We start from the raw sequence: 19,153 nt of genomic DNA on the forward strand, positions 1-19,153 counted from the left end.
ATGTTTATAAATTAAAGAGCCATGCAATAAAATATATTTATTGTGTATCTTTGATGGCCCCACTTGCACTCTGCTCACTAGTCCATCTCGTTCTTGGACAACTGGCATTCCAAACCTATGAGCAGTGACAAACAGATGTTTAAAAAATGCCCTAAAAAAATCAGCTTGTCATAACGTTACCTCTTTCACCGTATATGGAAATTTAAAAAAAAAAAAGGTGGGGAGAGAAATGATAGCTAGGGTTAAAATATGAAGATTGTCTGTTTTGTGTCATTTTGTTTGCCGTTCTTTTGGATTTTTTTTTCCTCCACTGAGAATTTTAAAATAAAACTTTAGAGGACTGTCTTTGTTTAATCACTGTATTTTCCTATTTATAAATGGATGGATATTTTTGTTTTCAGGATTGTTATAACACAATGTAATATACATTCATAAATTTTATTTAAAGACTGTTGATTAAGAAATAATATACTGAGCCTGAAGTATGGGGGTGAGATTGTCTGCAGCCCCCGTGCTGAGGGTGGAGGGAACGGGACAGCTATGGTGACTTTGTCGTCTTTGTGTCCTCCTGATCCTCAGCTGCTCTCTGGAGTGAGTTACAGCAGCCTCCCTAGGCTGATCTATTAGCCACATACTACCCATAATCTCCACAGTTTTGCATGATTCAGCCCTGCCCTGGCACATCCCTATCCTAGAGCTTGCAGTTTCTCATATGGCAGCTTTCTGGCTGTCTTCCACAGTTCCTGCTCCAGGGGAATTCTCCCCGAGCTGGGCATGGATTTTTTAGGGCTCCTTTACACCACTCTGGCCCTTTTATCTGGTGTAAACAAGCCACAGTGAGGTGAGAATCTCACTCCAAAGGTGGATGGTTGTGTACACCAGTCATGTATATGTGTATTTAAGGAAAAAATGTAAACTAAGTGTAGAAGTGATAAAATGCAGTTTGTAAAACAGCATAATATAAAATCTTATGTTAAAAACGTGTTTTTTTTTCTTGACACAGGACACTGCTATGAGCAAACTATGGTTCAAGCAAGATGATAAATTCTTCTTGCCAAAAGCTTGTCTCAACTTTGAGTTTTTCAGGTATGCAGTATATTAAGTATATCACACTAATTGAACTCCCAAAAGTTTCTTACCGTTTACAGGAAATCTGCATTTAAGTTGCAAAAACTCTTCAAAATGATTTAGGTTACTGGTTTATTCTGATTTGGTAATATTAGACAATAAAACACATCAGGAAACTTCATATTATGCAATAATTGAAGAAAGAAGCAGTTGGGGGTGTTCAGATAAATATTTATGAGAAGCTGGTAATAACATTAAATATTTAATCCAGTCTCAAAACAACATATCTTAATCCCTTATTTACTGTATCTGAAACACATCTGACAACAGCTACTACTTATTCAATTTGCTGTTTCAAAGATGTTATATTTTAAATTATGAAGGTAATGCTTTACATATTAAATATGCTGATGTGGTTTTATACACTTTTTTATATAACCACAAATCAGAGGTGGTTTTTTTTAGTTTCTGTAATGCATATATAGGTAAGATTTAAATATTATTCAAAGTTTTATTTTTATGACTGTTATCAAGTCACTTTTTGAGTTTGGGGGAAACATCTTTGATATCAACAGGTATGGGGATCTCAGATGAAGATACATGACATCACATTGGCAGTATAAACAGTAAAGTTAAATCAGGTCTTGTATTTTCTTCATGGGGAATTGTACCATTTAAAAAAATTGGCCAAGGCAAGATATTTACTTCCAGTTGGAATTCTCTGATAATAGTTCTGGGAATGAGGAAACCTGTCGATCTTCTTAGTGCTGTGGATCTTTCTTTTGGAACAGTCATTTTCAGCTCTTGGTTTTGAAGCGGTATTGACTGTTGAATGTCATGTGACATTGATTCCCATGCTGGGGCCAGAAAGCGTCTAAATTATTTCACAAAAAGAAAAGGAGTACGTGTGGCACATTCGAGACTAACAAATATATTTTGTTAGTCTCTAAGGTGCCACACGTACTCCTTTCCTTTTTCTGGATACAGACTGACATGGCTGCTATTCTGAAACCTAAATTATTTCAGAACCTTTCTTTGTTTTTCTTGGTGGATCAAAGATTAGAGTATGAGATGTTATGGTCGCTCATGGGTGCACTGAATGTTTGTCTTGAATCTCCATTAGGAGTGTGGTGTAGGCAGACCTTTTGGAGGTTCTTCAGTATCCTAACAAACATCCAGCATAAAAAAATTGCCATCCATATAATATAATCAAATCAATGGATCATCACATAGAGCAATTCTAAGGAAATAGTCTGTTGCACACACAACAGTGAAAGACAGTAAGAGGTCATGCTCCTGTCATCAGAAAATAGCAAATAATATGTATAGAGGGCCTTGTGATAGTTACCTTCCAAGTTCAGGCATATTGTATAAGCGCATGGGAGTGAAGGTTGAAAAAACTGTAGTACTTGCCTGTAACTCTTACCTTCTGAAGATACTTTGAATGTCAACAGTTATCAACCCACCCTGTCTGAGGAAACTTACTTCCTTTTCTAAATATTTAGGTGCAATAGATTACCAGTCTGTATCATACTTGGCTGTCTGGCAAGGTCAGGTTTCACTTACTACAAAGTTCTAAGCCATTAGAATGCTTGCTAGTATGGGGGCCACTAGCCTGGCCAGACACTGCTTTTCTCTCCCCTTCCCTTTTGAAGCTACAGGATAAGCACTGAAAGTAAAAAACAGAGCAAACTAATTCATATGTATGTCTAAGAAAATGGTGGGAGGATAAAATGGTAATCTTCTTATAAAAACAAGAATTAAAGGTAAGTAACTTTCCTCCTCCTCTTTCTCCATTTCTACCTGCTGAAATAGATTCTCACTGCAATATGCACATCCAAAACGGGGCACTTTGGGATGCACAGAGGCAGTTTTTATCTTCTACAGGTTTATGAAAGGCCGCGAAATAGCTTCCAAATGAACTGTGAGAGATGCCATTTGCAACCCAGTGTATGACAAATGAAAAAAGTAATAAAACAGTTCTAATGTAGAGCAAGTGAAGGGATTCACTTGGACATATTCACAACAAACTGTGAACCTTTTGCCAGTTGAATTCATAGACTCTCCTGGTATGTTCTTTCTGAACAACTAGAAGTACTTGAAATACTCTATTTAAAATGCTAGAATGATCCACCATCCTCCTTGAGGAGCAGTGATCAGAGGCGAGGAGCCAGAGATGGGATCAAGAGGGTGTCCTGATTTTATATGATCAATTCTGAGGAGACGTGGCTTGGTGAGATTGACAACCATCATCTCCAACAGAAGTGGAAACCAGTTTTGTCTCTGTTAATATTTGACAGTGAACATTTGTGTCTCTTGAGCTTGGCCAGTACTGCTGTCACAAGAAGTAATATGGGACATAATCTTTCTCCATGGGAAGATGAAAGCATCCATGGGTTTTCCGGTCTTTGTTCTTTCTCTTGAGCAGAATACTGACATTTTTGTGATCAGAGGTGTGGTGAAGAGGCTTACCTCAGAAGTCTGCTTTCCTTGCAAAAGATTTGAGCCACCATGACCTGTTCCAGAATGAGTTTACTTTGAATCAGTGCAGTTCAGTGGAACCTATTGAAAAATACAATCTCTCTCATTACATCAGAGGGCTATACCCCAAAAAAGTTGTCTGGAGTATAGCCTTTGATCCTTTAGGATGATTTCTACTGCCTGCAGCTCTGAGCAGCCAGGATCCCTGGAGTCCTTTCTGGCTGAATGATGCTAACAGCACCTGTTGTGTTGATGAAATTAAAACTAAGAAAATGAGGATAGTCAATCATTGCTTCTCATCCCCAAAATTTTCGGCATGGATCAAGGATATGGAACTCTATGAAGCTTCTATGGATGGGAGATTCTGGAAACCCTGGGGCGCAGGCATCATGTGAAATTTGTATTAAAGGCTTCTGGATACAGGCCTTGTCAGATACTCCATAGGCTGTTAAATAGCCTTGGGTGTTGTCTAGACTATGATTCAGGAATTTTGACAATCTGTCATTTTTTAAAAAGAGAAGTAAAATAATGGTTTAATAAGGAAGTTTTCCAACCTTTTGTTTAAGGTGGTTGTAGAGTCCTCCACAGTGGCAGGGAAACCAGGAGGCCTACATTTTAGATTTCCCAAGGTTTAGGCAGATGGCTATTAAAATTCGGTGCTGCTCCCCTCCCCCCACCCATGGGCATAGTCTGCATTCCTATTTTGGAATTTTGTTTATTTGGAAACTTATATTGGCACGCATCACTGAGCAACACAGAGCTTTACATTTATAAAAATAATAAATTGTAAAATAGCCAAATGCATCACTGGCCTTGAAGCTAAAATGGTAGCAACTGTCTGCTTCATTTGACTGGAGGAAGGGGTTTGAGGAGGAAACTAGGCTGGGACTTTCAAAGAAGCTTAAGGGCATTAAGGGTCTACTTCCTGTTGACTTTCAGCAGAAGTTGAGTGTCTGACTCAATTAGGCTTCTTTGAAAATCCCAGTGCTGATCCCCAGTCCTCTTATTAAACTCGGCCCAAAAGCTTTCAAAGGCCTGAACAGATAAGTCTTATACTGGTGGACTAATGTGTGGTAAAGCTTAGCACTGGCAGACCACTGGAGAGAGCAGGTTCAAAAGGCCTGGGTCCTTCACTGAGAATTCAGTACCATCAATGGAAAGACAGAAGCAGGAAGGGGAGTTCTCTTTGATCTCACAACATTTACACTTTGTATATCATTGCCAGCACCTTGAATTTCATGTATAGAGTACTGGTGTTTGTGTTTAGTGGGCCTTGCCTCACTCTGTTGTGCACTGGCTGAAGTTTCTGGGTATTTTTGTAAGCATAGGCCTTAATAATGTGTTTTTAAAATAATCCAGTCTGCAGGTTATAAAAGTGTGAATCTCTGTGGCTAGGTCAGCATCACAAAGGAACTGTTAAGTTTTCCAGGCTAACCATACATGGAAATAAGGCACTGTTTGCAAAAGTTGTCACTTGAGGAGCAGCAGTGGCTTCAATAGGAACCCCTAGATTGTGAAATGTACTGGCAAAGATTGGACATATACCCCCAAAAGAAGGTGTATACCCCACTTTTGCCATTTCCCAAAGCCACTTCTTTCTGTCTACCAGCATCCTTTCTAATTTATCTGGATTGAGCATAAACCACTTTTCTCCCATCTACTTCCCTCTCTATCAAGTACTAGAAAAGAAACAGTTATACCTTGGTTTGATCCACCCCCACCCCAAATGAAAAAAAAAAATGTAGCTCTCTGTGGCATAATGTATCTATGAAAGTACAGGTCAGAATGGCTCACTACTGCCCCTAGCAGTTAACCTGTCTGTCCAATATGTATTGTGACAAAGTTCCTCCTCTGCCTTGGTGGATCATGCGCTTAATGGCGGATTTGCTTGCCTCAGAGATTCCCGGCAGCCCTCAGTTTTGGCCACTTTTGCTAATGGCTCAAACCTACCGTCCATTCAGCTAACCTCATCACTGGCCAGCATGGGGGAAACGGAGAACAATCCCTGCAGTTTCTATGTCCCACCTAGTGGGTCGGGAACAGGCCAGATCCCTTTCCAATTTAGACCTTTCCTTCTGGTGTTTCTCACAGACCAGGTCAACCCCTCCTGTATCCGATCAGGAGTTGGGGCGATGTGGGGAACCCGGGCCCACCTTCTACACCGGGTTCCAGCCCAGGGCCACGTGGATAGTAGCTGTCTACAATGTATCAGCTGCGTGACAGCCACAACTCCCTGGGCTACTTCCCCATGGCCTTCCTCCAGCACCTTCTTTATCCTCACTGCAGAATCTTCCTCCTGAAGCCTGATCACCCTTGAACTCTTCAGTCCTCCTGCAGCACACCTCTCACTCCCTGCTCCTTGCGTACCCCCCTACTAACTGATGGGAGGTTCTTTTTAAACCAGGTGTCCTGATTAGCCTGCCTGCCATAATTGATTCTCAAAAGTTCTTAATTGGCTCCAGGTGTCTTGATTAGCTTACCTGTCTTAATTGGTTCTAGCAGGTTCCTGATTGCTCTAGGGCAGCCCCTGCTCTGGTCACTCAGGGAACAGAAAACTATTCATCCAGTGGCCACTATATTTGCCTTCTACCAGACTCCTACGCTCAACTGGTCTGGGACTGTCACAGTATGTATAAGAGATTGGGGTCCTGCTTAATACACAAGAGAAGAACAACAAATATTCATTGCCACATTTTGGGATCTAAGAGGAGAAACAAACCTTATAAGAAGAGCCTTTCCATCTCTGCCAATAAGGCTCCATAGGCAAGTAAGAAGCCTTGTGGTTAATGCTATTGAATGACTGCTGATAGAGCTTAAAAATCAGCAAGGACACTATCTGTGTCACTGCTAGGAGGAAGTCAACAACCATGCACAAAAATATTGGATTGGTACTAAACTCATGTCTGAAACCAGGCTGGTAAGAGCAGGACGTCATCCGTGAGATCAAGATGTGACTGAGTTGCTCCAGCAACACTTTCTCAACAATCTTGTTTAAAAATGCTAGATTAGAAATTAGCACTAGCTGGTGAGGTTGGTAGCCTCTAAAAAAAGCCTCTTCAGCAATGCCCTTACTATCACCATTTTAAGGATGGCTTACATTCTGTTTTCACAAAGTGAATTAACAGTCCTAGTTCCAAAAGTCCCTGTTGGTCTTCACCAGCCAGATGAATAGCAAGAGTTATAGTTGCTATAGATACTGAAAATAGCCCATAATAACAAGTCTTGGTTCTGGTGTCACACCTGAGAAGAATTCAGTCCGTTTGGGGGGTAATGTATGCTTCTAAATGGTTGGCTGGTATATTACCTTGATTTCAGTATTTTATCCTGGGAGATGCATAAGTGGACATATTCAAATTAATCAGTTGTTGGGATGTTCCTTATATAGATAGAGGGAAATGCAAATAACAGCCCCATCCTACCTTGACTCATTCTAGGTTCATGGTAAGTATTCAGAAAAGGGCCAGCCAAAACAGAGTCTGTAGCGTTGTAGTGGGTTGGCAACTTTCACTGAGTTGGAAATCAGACTCTGAAAGGCCACTCAATTTCTGTAACAGAAAATATCCTTTTAGTTCCTCTTATCATCCCATTCCCTAACTTTAGGGGGTTGGGAGAGAGACAGAGATCCAGGTTTTGCCAAAAAAATTTAGGAACTTTATTTTAAAAAACATTTGCAGTTCATCTTTAAGCTTTGCCACAAATGTTTGTTGGAAATGGGACTTTTCTTCATGTATATGGTGAACACTAATATGTATTTGGTAATCAATACTTTAACAAGGAATTACTGTATTTCATGTACTGCTTATTATGTCTGTGACATTTTTATTATAAATTTATGTACATACACATGCATATAATGCTAGTAAAATAAATACCTGACCAAAGTAGGAATACATTATTACCAGTATTGACTTAGCTTGTGGCACTCTAATAAATACCAATATTTAACAGATCTCAATATTGTTGAAACATGGCTTGAGTCTTTGAGTTGCCTTTCTCTTTTAAGAGATGTATGTAGCTACTGTATAAGGTTAGATAGTACTAACATAACACGAACTTGTACAGTTGTTTTCATTAAAAAGACACCGTTTATCTCATACAGTTACTATACCATGGAATGGGAGATGCTGCAGTTATTTCCTGCTCTGAGTATAGGAAATCCTGCAGTGCCTTGCATACAATGGTTTGGTAACTGTTCATGTTTATAAATAGCAATTATTGTATTTTCTGATAGCATGAAAGCATTAATCTGCTTAACATTTAGAAATTGGATTAATCTTAATTATTTATGTTTAATACTTAAGGTTCATTTAACTTAATTATGCACTTGATGAGCTCTGACTTCAGAAGCAGAGTTAATATTGCATGGCATGATTTACCAGTTTAAAAAGAACATGAATTTAAATTAAAGTCCTGATTTTATATTTATAGTGAGGCAACACTGAAACCATAAGAAAAATCAACTGTTATTTTTGCTTATCTGTGTGTTTTATTTTGAAATAGTAATGCTTCAGAAGGGGACCCAACAGCATAGTATTTAAATATTAAATTTTTTTTGAGCTCAAATTTAAATGGCCAAAAAGAACTGGGAAATAATTAAACTGGATATTTTACTTTCAACGTTTTCTTCCAGCCCATTTGCTTACGTGGATCCCTTGCATTGTAACATGGCCTATTTGTACCTTGAACTACTCAAAGACTCCCTCAACGAGTATGCATATGCAGCAGAACTAGCTGGCTTGAACTATGACCTCCAAAATACCATCTATGGGATGTATGTAAGTACCCAAATCAAGGAAAATCTGAGAGCCTTAAATCTACTTCCACTCATCAAGATTTTTATATTGATTTGATGGAAGCATTCTTATTTAAAAAGTGGCTTTTTTTCCATTGATGGTCTATGGTGTTTTTTTTAACTCCTTTTTAAATCTTGATAGCTAATCATACTTTCTCATAATTTGAATGTTAAGTTGAATCTTGTTCTAAGTCTTCAACAATATTTCCATTTATACTCAGCAAATTTACTCCTTTCTTTTACACCATTCATCAGATTAGCTAGCTGTAAGATTTGCTCCTCTTCCAAAAAAGAAAAAAAAAAGTCATTCTGTTCCTAATTCTGAGTTTCGATTTAGTTTCATTCTATGTCAGATAGCTATTGTAAGACTTTCTGACAAAGAAAAAAAAATCTTCACATTGCTGCTAAATAAGTGGTTCACTTCAACTTTCTTTTCTAAGAGATACTAATAATGAGGCTGCATATACATACTCTTCAGTCATGTTTCTTCATCCATTACTGTGTCATTGCTTGAGGTATCAAAGCATTTCTTTTGTTTTTCTTTTTGTTAGTCGCTACATTTATGCTGATCCTCTCCATTGCAACATGACATACCTGTTTATCAGGTTATTGAAGGATGATTTAAAAGAGTATACATATGCAGCACGCCTCTCAGGTTTGATCTATGGCATTGCATCAGGAATGAATGCAATTCTTGTAAGTAAGAAAAAAGCACAGGAAGAAGTGAAGACAGCTTGAGAGTTAAGTTGAGCTTGGGGAAAACATTGACTTCTGCATTTCTAAACAAGATGGTTAATGATTTTTCCTTGCATCTATCTCATGACTGGGAAAAAAAGTTTAATCATCAGTGAATGATTTGGTTAATTAGTGAATGTGTGCACGCTGCAACTGTGTGCGTTCTAATTCACATTTTTTACCTGCTTACACAGTAACCCTGGAAGTGTGATGGTGTGTTTGTATATAAAATGGATTAATTCTGAACTTTCAAAATAAAAAGCATTTTGTGTTGTATGAATATTAACCCTGTAGATTTCCTATATACTTAGTTCCTCTAATTCTTCAGCAGTGAGTTATGAATCCATTTGTGCATGTTTGTATCAGACTAATACATCTTTGTGAATTTCCTTTGGAGTTGATTTTTGTCAACTATTTTAAAATCCAAAACTATGGCAATTTTTGTTTAATAAATATTGATCTTACGATGTATTGTTACTTCTTTAGGCTTTCCTAAGATATTTCTAATAAGTTATCAAAACCTAGCTTGCAATTGTGTTAAAGGCCTTTTATTAACAATCTTTATGTAACACACCAACACCATCACATTCCTACAGAACACAGCGCTACTTCAAAGAAGAGCTAAGTGGAGAGAGTGTGCTATATATTGCCTTTGAATTTTCTGTGCTCAAAAGCTTGCAACATCTTTGTCGTAGGGACTTTTTTTAACTCCACAAAATCCTGTTTCCAGTGGTTCCACGTAATTGGCTGAAAACGTATACATATTTTTATTCTGAAAGCTTACTGACATTTTCAAGTTCAGTGGTCAGAGTTAATTCTAAACGAAATTATGCTCATTTACTGTCAGATTTTTAGTCTTTTATTAGCAGCTAAATTAGTTCATATTTTGGAAACTTAATTTTAAAATTATGTGAAGATTTCAGTTTCATGCTGTAAAGTGATATTACTCTGAATTGGTATCTGGAACCCTTAGTCTATATATCAATATATTTTTTTACAGTGTAGAAGAAGATCTGTGATAGGTATTCTGCAATTCTGTCGTACATGCTGTACATTAAGATGTCAACACTATAAAAGCATGCCTAAAGAAAGAAGAATGTTCTACTAAAACTCTAGTCTTACATATGATATATGTACATTTCTAAAACACACATTATTGTAGTATCTGAGTGCTCAAATTGTTTATGATCAACTCAAGCATATTATTTTATTATGGCTATATATATATATATATATATCAACCTTTGTCATAAAATGCATTTTTGATATCTACTTCAAAATCATATGGTAGATTATTCAATGTTTTAATAGTAGTGGAGAAAAAATCCTTTCTACTATAGAGGATGAAATCTTCTATCTGGAGCTTCCAATCATAACTACAGTGTTTTATTCCTTCCTTGGAAAGATTGTCATTGTGTCCTGGAAGATTCATAGGAGGCACAAATGAGAGATAAGGGAATATAGAGGCAAAAACTAATGGACCTCTTAGATGTCTGTATATTAATGCAAGAAGTATGGAGAACAGGAAGAACTAGAAATATTAGTGAATAATCACAGTTATAACATAATTGGCATCACAGAAACTTGGTGGGATAATTCACATGACTGGAATATTGGTATAGAAGGATACAGCTTGTTCAGGAGGGACAGGCAGGGTGAAAAGAGAGAAGGTATTGTCTTGTATATCAACGATATATACACTTGCACTGAGATTGAGATAAAAGTGGGAGGCAGACCTGTTGAAAGTCTCTGAGTAAAGATAAAAGGGGTAAAAAACAAGAGTGATGTCATAGTAGGGGCCTACAATTGACCACTTAACCAGGAAAAAGAGGTAGATGAATTTTTTTTAAACTTTTTTATTACAGAAGTTAGAGAAAGCAACTAAGGGAGAGGCTATTTTAGATTTGATTTTGATAGGGAGGAACTGGTTGAGAATTTGAAGGTGAAAGGCAGTTGAGTGAAAGTGATCATGAAATGATGGAGTTCATGGTAGGAAAGAAGAAAGCGCAATACAGACGATGGACTTCAAGAAGGCAGACTTTTGCAACCCAGAGACTTGGTAGGTAAGATCCCATGGGAAGCAAATCTAAGGGGCAAAAAGAGTTAAGGAGAGTTGGCATTTTTTAAAGAGACACTGTTAAGGGCACAAGAGCAAATTATTCCAATGACTAGGAAAGATAGGAAGTATGATAAGAGAGCAACCTGGCGTAACCAGAAGATCTTCAATGACCTGAAACTCAAAAGAGTCATACCAAAAGTGGAAAATAAGTCAAATTATGAAAGATGAATATTAAAAAATATATATATAAAAACCCATCAGAAGCTTGTAGGGACAAAATTAGAAACAAAACAGGATTTAACTAGCTATTCGACATAAAGGGTAACAAAAAGCATTTTACAAATACATTAGAAGCAAGACGAAGACCAAGGACAGGGTTGTCCCCTTACTTAATGAAGGTGGAAAGGCAATAAGAGAAAACACAGTGAAGGCTGAAGTGTTAAATGCCTTTTTTTTTTTTCCAATTTTCACAAAAAAGGTTAGCAGTGATTGGATGAATAACATCACAGTAGGCTCTGAGTCTAAAATAGGAAAGGAAAAAAATATTAAGAATCATTTAGACAATTTAGATGTCTTTAAGTTGGCAGGATCTGGCTAAATACATCCTAGAACACGTAAGGAAATGACCAAAGATCTCTGAGCCATTAGTGATTATCTTTCAGAATTTGTGGCAGATGGGAGAGATTCAGAGGACTGGAAAACGGCAAATATAGTACTTATCTATAAAAAGGGGAATACGGATAACCCAGGGAATTATAGACCAGTCAGCTTAACTTCAGTACCCAGACGCATAATGGGGCAAATAAACAGTCAGTTTGTAAGCACCTAGAAAATAATAAAGTGATCAGTAATAGTCAATGTGGATTTCTCAGCAAATCATGTTAAACCAACATAATATCCTTCTTTGACAGGGTAACAAGCCTTGTGGATGGGGGGGGGGGGAAGCAGGAGATGTGATATATCTTGTCTTTAGTAAGACTTTTGATACTGTCTCCCATGACCTTGCAGCAAGAGAGATTTAGGTTAGACATTTGGAAAAACTGTTTCACCATAAGGTGGTTAAGGACTGGAACAAATTACCTAGGGCAGTGTTTTTCAAAGTTCAGGTACTGGGTCACGGCATGTAAGGCACTGGGTCGCCGAGCTTAGCACCCAGGGACCCTTGTCGCTCTGGTCAGCACCGCCGACCTGGACGTTAAAAGTCCCGTCGGCGGTGCTGCCCAGCTAAGGCAGGCTAGTGCCTACCTGTTCAGACACTGCACTGCACCCTGGATGCAGCCAGCAGTGGGTCCCGCTTCTAGGCAGGGGGGCCACAGGGCTCCATGCGCTGCCCCTGCCCCGAGCATTAGCTCTGCACTCTGCTGGGGAGGGTAGGGGGTGCCTGCGGGTGAGAGCAGCGTGGAGCCCCAGCCCAGAGCCCACTCCCCGAACCCTCACCCCCATCCCCACCCCACAGCCCTCACCCCTGTATCCCAACCCTCTGCTCCAGCCCTGAGCCCCTCCCACACCCTGAGTCCCTCATCCCGAGCTCCATTGGGTCATGGGTATCAACAATTTTCTTCAACTGGGTTCCCAGAAAAAAAAGTTTGAAAACCACTGACCTGGGGAGTTTGTGGAATCTTTATCCTTGGAGATATTTAAGAATGGGTTAGACAAACACCAGTCAGGGATGGTCTAGAAAATACTTAGTTCTGCCTCAGTTCAGGGGACTAGACTAGATGACCCATCAAGGTCCCTTCCAGTTGTATATTTCTATGATTCTGTGATCATAATGTGTGTCCCCCACTTTGGTTCCTGCAAACAGGACTTAGATCTTGTATTTTTCTTGGAAAGGTTTGGAACCTTTTCTCATCAGATTCTTCATAGCATGAAATAATTATGTAGCCTTTCTTTGTATTTTATAGATATTCATTTTGTAATTTAGGTGATTAATACCATGTGCATATTACCCCATATGCAGCCTTATCAAGACTTTGTGTAGAGGTACCCATATCTCATAACATTTGAGACTAACACCCTGGGTTTTGTAAGCTAGCATCATACTGAATTTTATGACTGCAGGTGTCCACACTGACCCATGTCTCCTGATATTATTTACTACCATCCCAGTAAAATATATTTATGGGTCATGAGGGAAATTTAAATATAGAGTTGAAAATAGGTTTCTGGGCTAACATTTGAGGAGAGTAGGAAGCTAGTTTTTATTACTATAATGAGAAGTCCATAGTGGAAAAACATTTTTGAGTACTTCAAACACACTTTACTGACTGGAGCCCGTACTAATAAACAGTTAGTCTATACTCCTACACATTGCTGCTTTATTAAGCTACAGTGAATTTATATTTGTCCTTTGCATGTAAAACCACCAAGACATACAGTATTGTCGTCTTCAATATTACACCAGCTTGTGAGAAAAATTGATTTTAAATTAAAATTAATCAAATATCTGTGGGGTTTTTTTTTGGTTTTTTTTTTGTTTTTTCTTTCTAATTGTGATGTCTGAGTTTTAGGCCATTATAAACATGTACAATTTTTTTTTTTTTTAGAAATTGCTCTTTGACTTTTCAAGTTTAAAGGAACTTATGCACTCTTTCCATAGCTTTCTGTAAAAGGTTATAATGACAAGCAGCATATCTTGTTAAAGAAGATCATTGAAAAAATGACCACCTTTGAGATTGATGAGAAAAGATTTGAAATTATCAAGGAAGCGGTAAGCTCTATGGAAATATAATGTGATTGGGATAATTTAAAACAGAATACATTGACTATGAGTGAAATGTGAACACTTTAATGACAGTTGAGAGCTAAATCTGCCCAAAAGTATAGGGTGAAATCCTAGCCCACTGAAGTTGATGGGAGTTTTGCTGTTGGCTTCAGTTTGGTCAGAAGTTCACCCACAGTATTTAAATGACAGTTGTACATCTTCAAAAGTATTGGCCGTACAGTCTTTATTCAGGCAAAATGTGTGGTAAACTTTTTCTAACTGTTGGATTATGCCTTTCATTTATAAAAGGAGTAGAACAGTGCCTCTCAAACTTTTCCATATTCCGATCCCATTTACAACAAGAAAAAGATTTAGGATTTCAATCTGATCTAGCCATAAAGAAACAGGATAGATAGGAGGGATGGTTGTGACCCCTCTGGACCCAGGGGATCATAACCCATTTCATGGTATAGGGTATGCAGTACATGGATATGCAGAATTCCAGAAGTGAAAACTGGCACAAAATTCAGTGATCCATATTTATATACTGCATTTTACAAATTTTTTTTTAAACTTTTGAAATAGGTTACAACTTCTGTTACTTCTGTTAGTCCAATCTAGAAATGTAATTATTTACATTGGAGTTGCATACATGAGAAGAAAGCATTATATCATGTAACAGGAAACTTTTAATTTTAATATTCAAATAGGTGAATATCAAATATAAGGAAGATTTAGTCCAGTATCAGGGTCTATATATCTGTGGCACGTTGAATCTCATTACTGTGGTAAACTGACACACATGGCAGCATAAAACAGATAAAAATTAAGTTTAAAACTAAGGAAAACCCCAAAGAAATTTCTAAATATTTCTATGTATACATTATCTATAATGCATACTTCTTGGGGATTTTCCTTTATGTATTATGAGATATTTTCTCATTTATGTCTCTAGAACTCAGGGGAGTTTTATCTCAGAATTTGCTTTTCATTATTTTGCATATTTTGTGAGTATGTACAATTTTTATTGTCTTTATATCCATGTGTGTAACAACATAAAGGAAAAACCAAAAAATATCAAAATCTAAAGAGGAAAAGTTGCATTTTCTTTTCCCACAAGCTCATCCATGTTAAGAAAGGGTCAGCTCCTTTTTTCTTATAAAGTAGGTGAAAGTGGGAATGCATTCTTCACCAGCTTTTTCCTCTTTGTCTCAGAAACACAGAAAGAAAGACAAAATGCAAGGGATGTGGTGCCATCAGCCCTCCAAAGCTGATTCCAGTCTACTGCTGGGAACCCCCACCCTTCCCTTATATGAAGGTTAAGGGGCTGGGGAAAGAGGGTTGTCTCTTTGCTGCAGCAGACACTTGGAGCCCTAAGCTTATTCCCCCTTTTCTTTAGGGGATGCCTTCCCCTAAATCCACTTCCAGTTTTACACAGAACTGGACCCCTATGGAATGAGTAGCAGCATACACTTGTTGGCACTTGCTAAATTGTGACATCTTGAACCTTACCTCCTGATCTACCCTATCAGGTCCCTGAGCTGCTATGGGGAAGGGAAAAAAAATCACACACACACATGCACACTCCCCCTTACTGCCAGATTAGCCATGGTGGGGTGTAAGTCATTCCTAATTATAAATGAGGCAATTTATACAATGCCCATAACTGAGCGAAAAATCCAGTCCTAAACTAATCCTGGGTTAGGAGGGGGCTCAGGCTGGAGGGAGTAGGATTTATATAATCTCTCCAGATGTGCAGGGGGACAGTGGGTTACCTAAATCCTACTCACCTGCCTGCAGGCTTAGGTGATGCCTGCCACCCCTTCCCAATTCCCAAGGGAGGGACTCTTAAAGGAGACACTTCCCCTTTTTTCCTGTCAGTCCAGACAAAGCCCTCTCACCTTATGGTCATAGGGGTTGCATTTCCCACCTACCCACTGGCCTCTGAAAAACAGCTGACTTTCTCTTGTGAAATGGAGGATATGCTTACCTGTGGCTGTATGGACCCAGTAGATCCCACGTTGCCAAGACTGTTAGCTTGTTCTTTCCATTCTTTCTGTTCGAGGAGATGGCTGTGTTTGTTTTGCCTGGATGCAAACTGAGCAAAATAACAGTTGTCACAGCCCTGCTCCTTGCTCACAAAAATAGATTCTTTTCTTGTTTCTTTTGTATGTAGCTGTCCCTGCCTCTGTCTGACAGTGTGAGACTAGGGCACTGGACAATTAGTTATAGTTTGCAGCTAGCAATGAATTTGGTAATAGTTGCCACAGAATATATAGGCCTTGACTAGAATGATTGAAAATATTGGTTTGGAGTTATCTGTCATAATGAATTAATGGAAAATTGCACTCTGAGAATAAATGTTTTTTGTCAAAATTGAAACTAGCTTAGTTCCTAGCTTCTTCATCATGTAAGCAAAGCTACATCATCATGAGCATAGTTCAATCCAATTATTACGCTACTCAAGAAAGCACAAGTGTAGAATAGTAAGAATGTTGCTGGCATCTGGAATGTGGGGTATTGGGTTGTTTACAAAGCCAAGTAGCTCAGGGGTGATGTTGCTGTTATATTCAGAAGCTGAGTTTTGTAATTATTGAATGTTCTATTTCAACCTTGTTAGTACATGCGATCACTTAACAACTTTCGAGCTGAACAGCCTCACCAGCATGCTATGTATTACCTCCGACTGTTGATGACAGAAGTTGCTTGGACCAAAGATGAATTAAAAGAAGCTCTAGATGGTGAGTTCCCCCTAATTTGTAACTTTGTTTCTTTTACCGTATTCACTATTTTAGCCTATTTTGACTTTGATCATGTTCAGAATCCTGAGCTTTGTATTGTTTCAGTAAAGTTAGGAGTTTCCGTTTTTGAATGGGAACATAGTCTGTTGTCCTCACAAGTAATTACTTAATCAACATTAATGGAGCTACATATTTTGAACTCTGAACCATATTTTGCAATGTTTGTACAGCAGTTGCTTCATAGTGTTTTTAAAGTTTGAGAAACTTTAATTTTTTTAGTTATTAGTTAATGTAAGGAAAACCCAGTTTGGGAATTAAGATTTTTTTTTTAAATTATGTATTTACTTTTTGATGACCACTGTCTCAAAAATATTTGGAAAAAAGCCTACAAACTTTTCATGCAAACAGTCCTTAATGAAGAACAGATCCCTTGCTATATTCACTGGGGAGCGTAATTTAAAATATAAAAGTTACCAACAACTTCAAAATAATCTGAGGATGTATCTATAATTTTAGCAGAGGCTAGTGAACTTTACATGTAGTACCCCACTCTAGCCTGACATGAGAATGGGCTGCTGTTGGAGCAATCTGCAGAAAGAAGATGGTGAATATCTCCTTAGACCACCCCTAGCAAATCTTCCAGAAGATGTAAATTAGGGCCAAATCTAGCTTGCCTTTCTCATGCAACTTTTGACTTTTGTGGGATGGCTCATATTAGTGAAGTGGGCTGGATTTGCTCCTCTATTTTTATCTTTTTGTAGCTGCTTCCCATCTTCTAATTTTCAGACATCTTACCACCCTATTAAACCAGCCCTACCAAATACTGCTTTCAGCTGAATGCCATCATGAGCAAAGATGTGAATTTACCCTTCCCTCACCATGTTTCCCTCAGTGAGATATTTATAGAGGTGAGTGTGCATGTATTGTACACTTGCTACTGAGGCAGGCTTAAAATATATTGGGCACTGTATACCTTTTAATTATTGCAAGAAAAAGCTTTTACCAGAAAAATATCAGCAACAAAATTTTTTTTAAAAATGTATAAATCTTTTCCAACAGAAACTCTTGGGAATACCTCTGTATTTGTACAGTGCACAGTGAGGCCCTGATTCTGATTGGCTTCTGCATAGTGCTGCAGGATAGTTATTTCATCATTCTTGGTTGATGTATTGAACTCTAAAAGATGCCAATGAAAAATAATGTTTTTAGAGGGAAAGAAAAAATCCAGTATGGTCAGAAACTGACTATACTGTATATTGTTGCATTCCACTATTAAGGCTCTGATCCTGAAGCTGCTCCATGCAAGCAGTCCTCTGTACACGCTATAGGGGGCTTTAGGGTTGCCGATTTTGGTTGGATTTATTCCTGGAGGTTTCACCACATGACATAATCTTTAATGTAAGATTAATCTTTAATTCCTGGAGACTCCAGGCCAATCTTGGAGGTTGGCAACCCTAGACTTTATACTAGTGCATGGGCCGACTGTACAGAGTAGCTTTGGGTCTGGGTCCTAAATGTTTTGTTCTGTTGTCTGTACAGTGTTAAGTAAGGTGACTATCAATGGGCCCTACCGAAGTCAGTGGCAAAACTAGCATTAATTTCAGTGAGAGCAGGGTCAGCCCGATAAAGGGTACTCCCTTCCTCTTCCTAGGAATTGCAGATCCTTTTTTATTTACTGACTTCTGTCCCTTAATGTAATCTATTTAAAGTTTAATACTGAGTGTATTTAACATGGCAATTTAACACTGAATTGCTATTCAAAGAGGTTAAAGTCTAATTGTCTTGCAACATTAAAGTTCTGCTTGAGGGACAATGATTTTTTGGTTTGATTTTTTTAACTACCATCATCCTCACCACCACTACCAGATGACCCCAGCCCTATGTACTGCTGACAAATGTTTCTTAAGTCAGAATTAAGAGACTAATTACACAAACAATAAGAGACCCCTGGCCTTTTCCAGGAGACAGTTTAAATATAAGCTATGACTAAAGAAGTGAGAGCAACTAATAATTGATGTGGGGTGAGGAAAAGTGGAAATGGTGTGTGTTTTTGGGAGGGCGTTCGTCGGGGTTGAAGTAAGAGGAAAAATTATTGGAAAAAGTATTGATATTTTTAGGATAAAAATATCTACCTATCTTAGCTACTTGTATACCCTCCATTACAATAGTAACTCAGAGCCTCACAGTCTTTAATGTATTTATCCTCAGAACACTCCTTTGAGATAGGGAAGTGTGATTATCCCCATTTTACAGATAAGAAAATGAGGCACAGAGAGAATAAGGGACTTTTCCTAGGTCACACAGGGAGGCTATGGCAGAGCCAGTGATTGGACCCCAGGTCTCCTGGCTCCAAAGTCTGTGCCGTTACCAAGGGACTGTCTTAGTCTGCTGATTCTGCCTATTGATTCTAATATGTAAATTGTATTTTGCTTTATGGACAAGAGTAATACTGATTGTAAAAGTGTTTAAAATATGAAAATCAGGTGTGTGTGTGTGTGTGTACACGTAAGTACAGGTATATATATTGTAAATTAATATTTTTTTGTGTATGATTTATTGCTAATTACCATCAA

The 19,153-nt window shown here is 38.2% G+C and overlaps 1 protein-coding gene across 6 annotated transcripts in view; it reads left to right on the plus strand.

Moving 5' to 3' along the window:
• Positions 1-19,153, plus strand: part of IDE (insulin degrading enzyme) — a 99,999-nt gene that overhangs the window by 51,653 nt on the left and 29,193 nt on the right. For 5 of the 6 annotated variants that reach the window (XM_048859575.2, XM_048859576.2, XM_048859572.2 and 2 more), the window contains 4 exons: positions 1,004-1,086; positions 8,180-8,324; positions 13,735-13,845; positions 16,460-16,580. In XM_048859575.2, the coding sequence (XP_048715532.1) occupies positions 1,004-1,086; positions 8,180-8,324; positions 13,735-13,845; positions 16,460-16,580 (460 nt within the window). Of the gene's footprint in view, positions 1-1,003; positions 1,087-8,179; positions 8,325-8,892; positions 9,038-13,734; positions 13,846-16,459; positions 16,581-19,153 lie in introns of all 6 variants that reach the window. The other variant, XM_048859573.2, reaches the window with a different exon arrangement.

This window comes from Caretta caretta, chromosome 7 (genome assembly GCF_965140235.1).
Source record: "Caretta caretta isolate rCarCar2 chromosome 7, rCarCar1.hap1, whole genome shotgun sequence".
Taxonomy (NCBI): Eukaryota; Metazoa; Chordata; order Testudines; family Cheloniidae; genus Caretta; species Caretta caretta.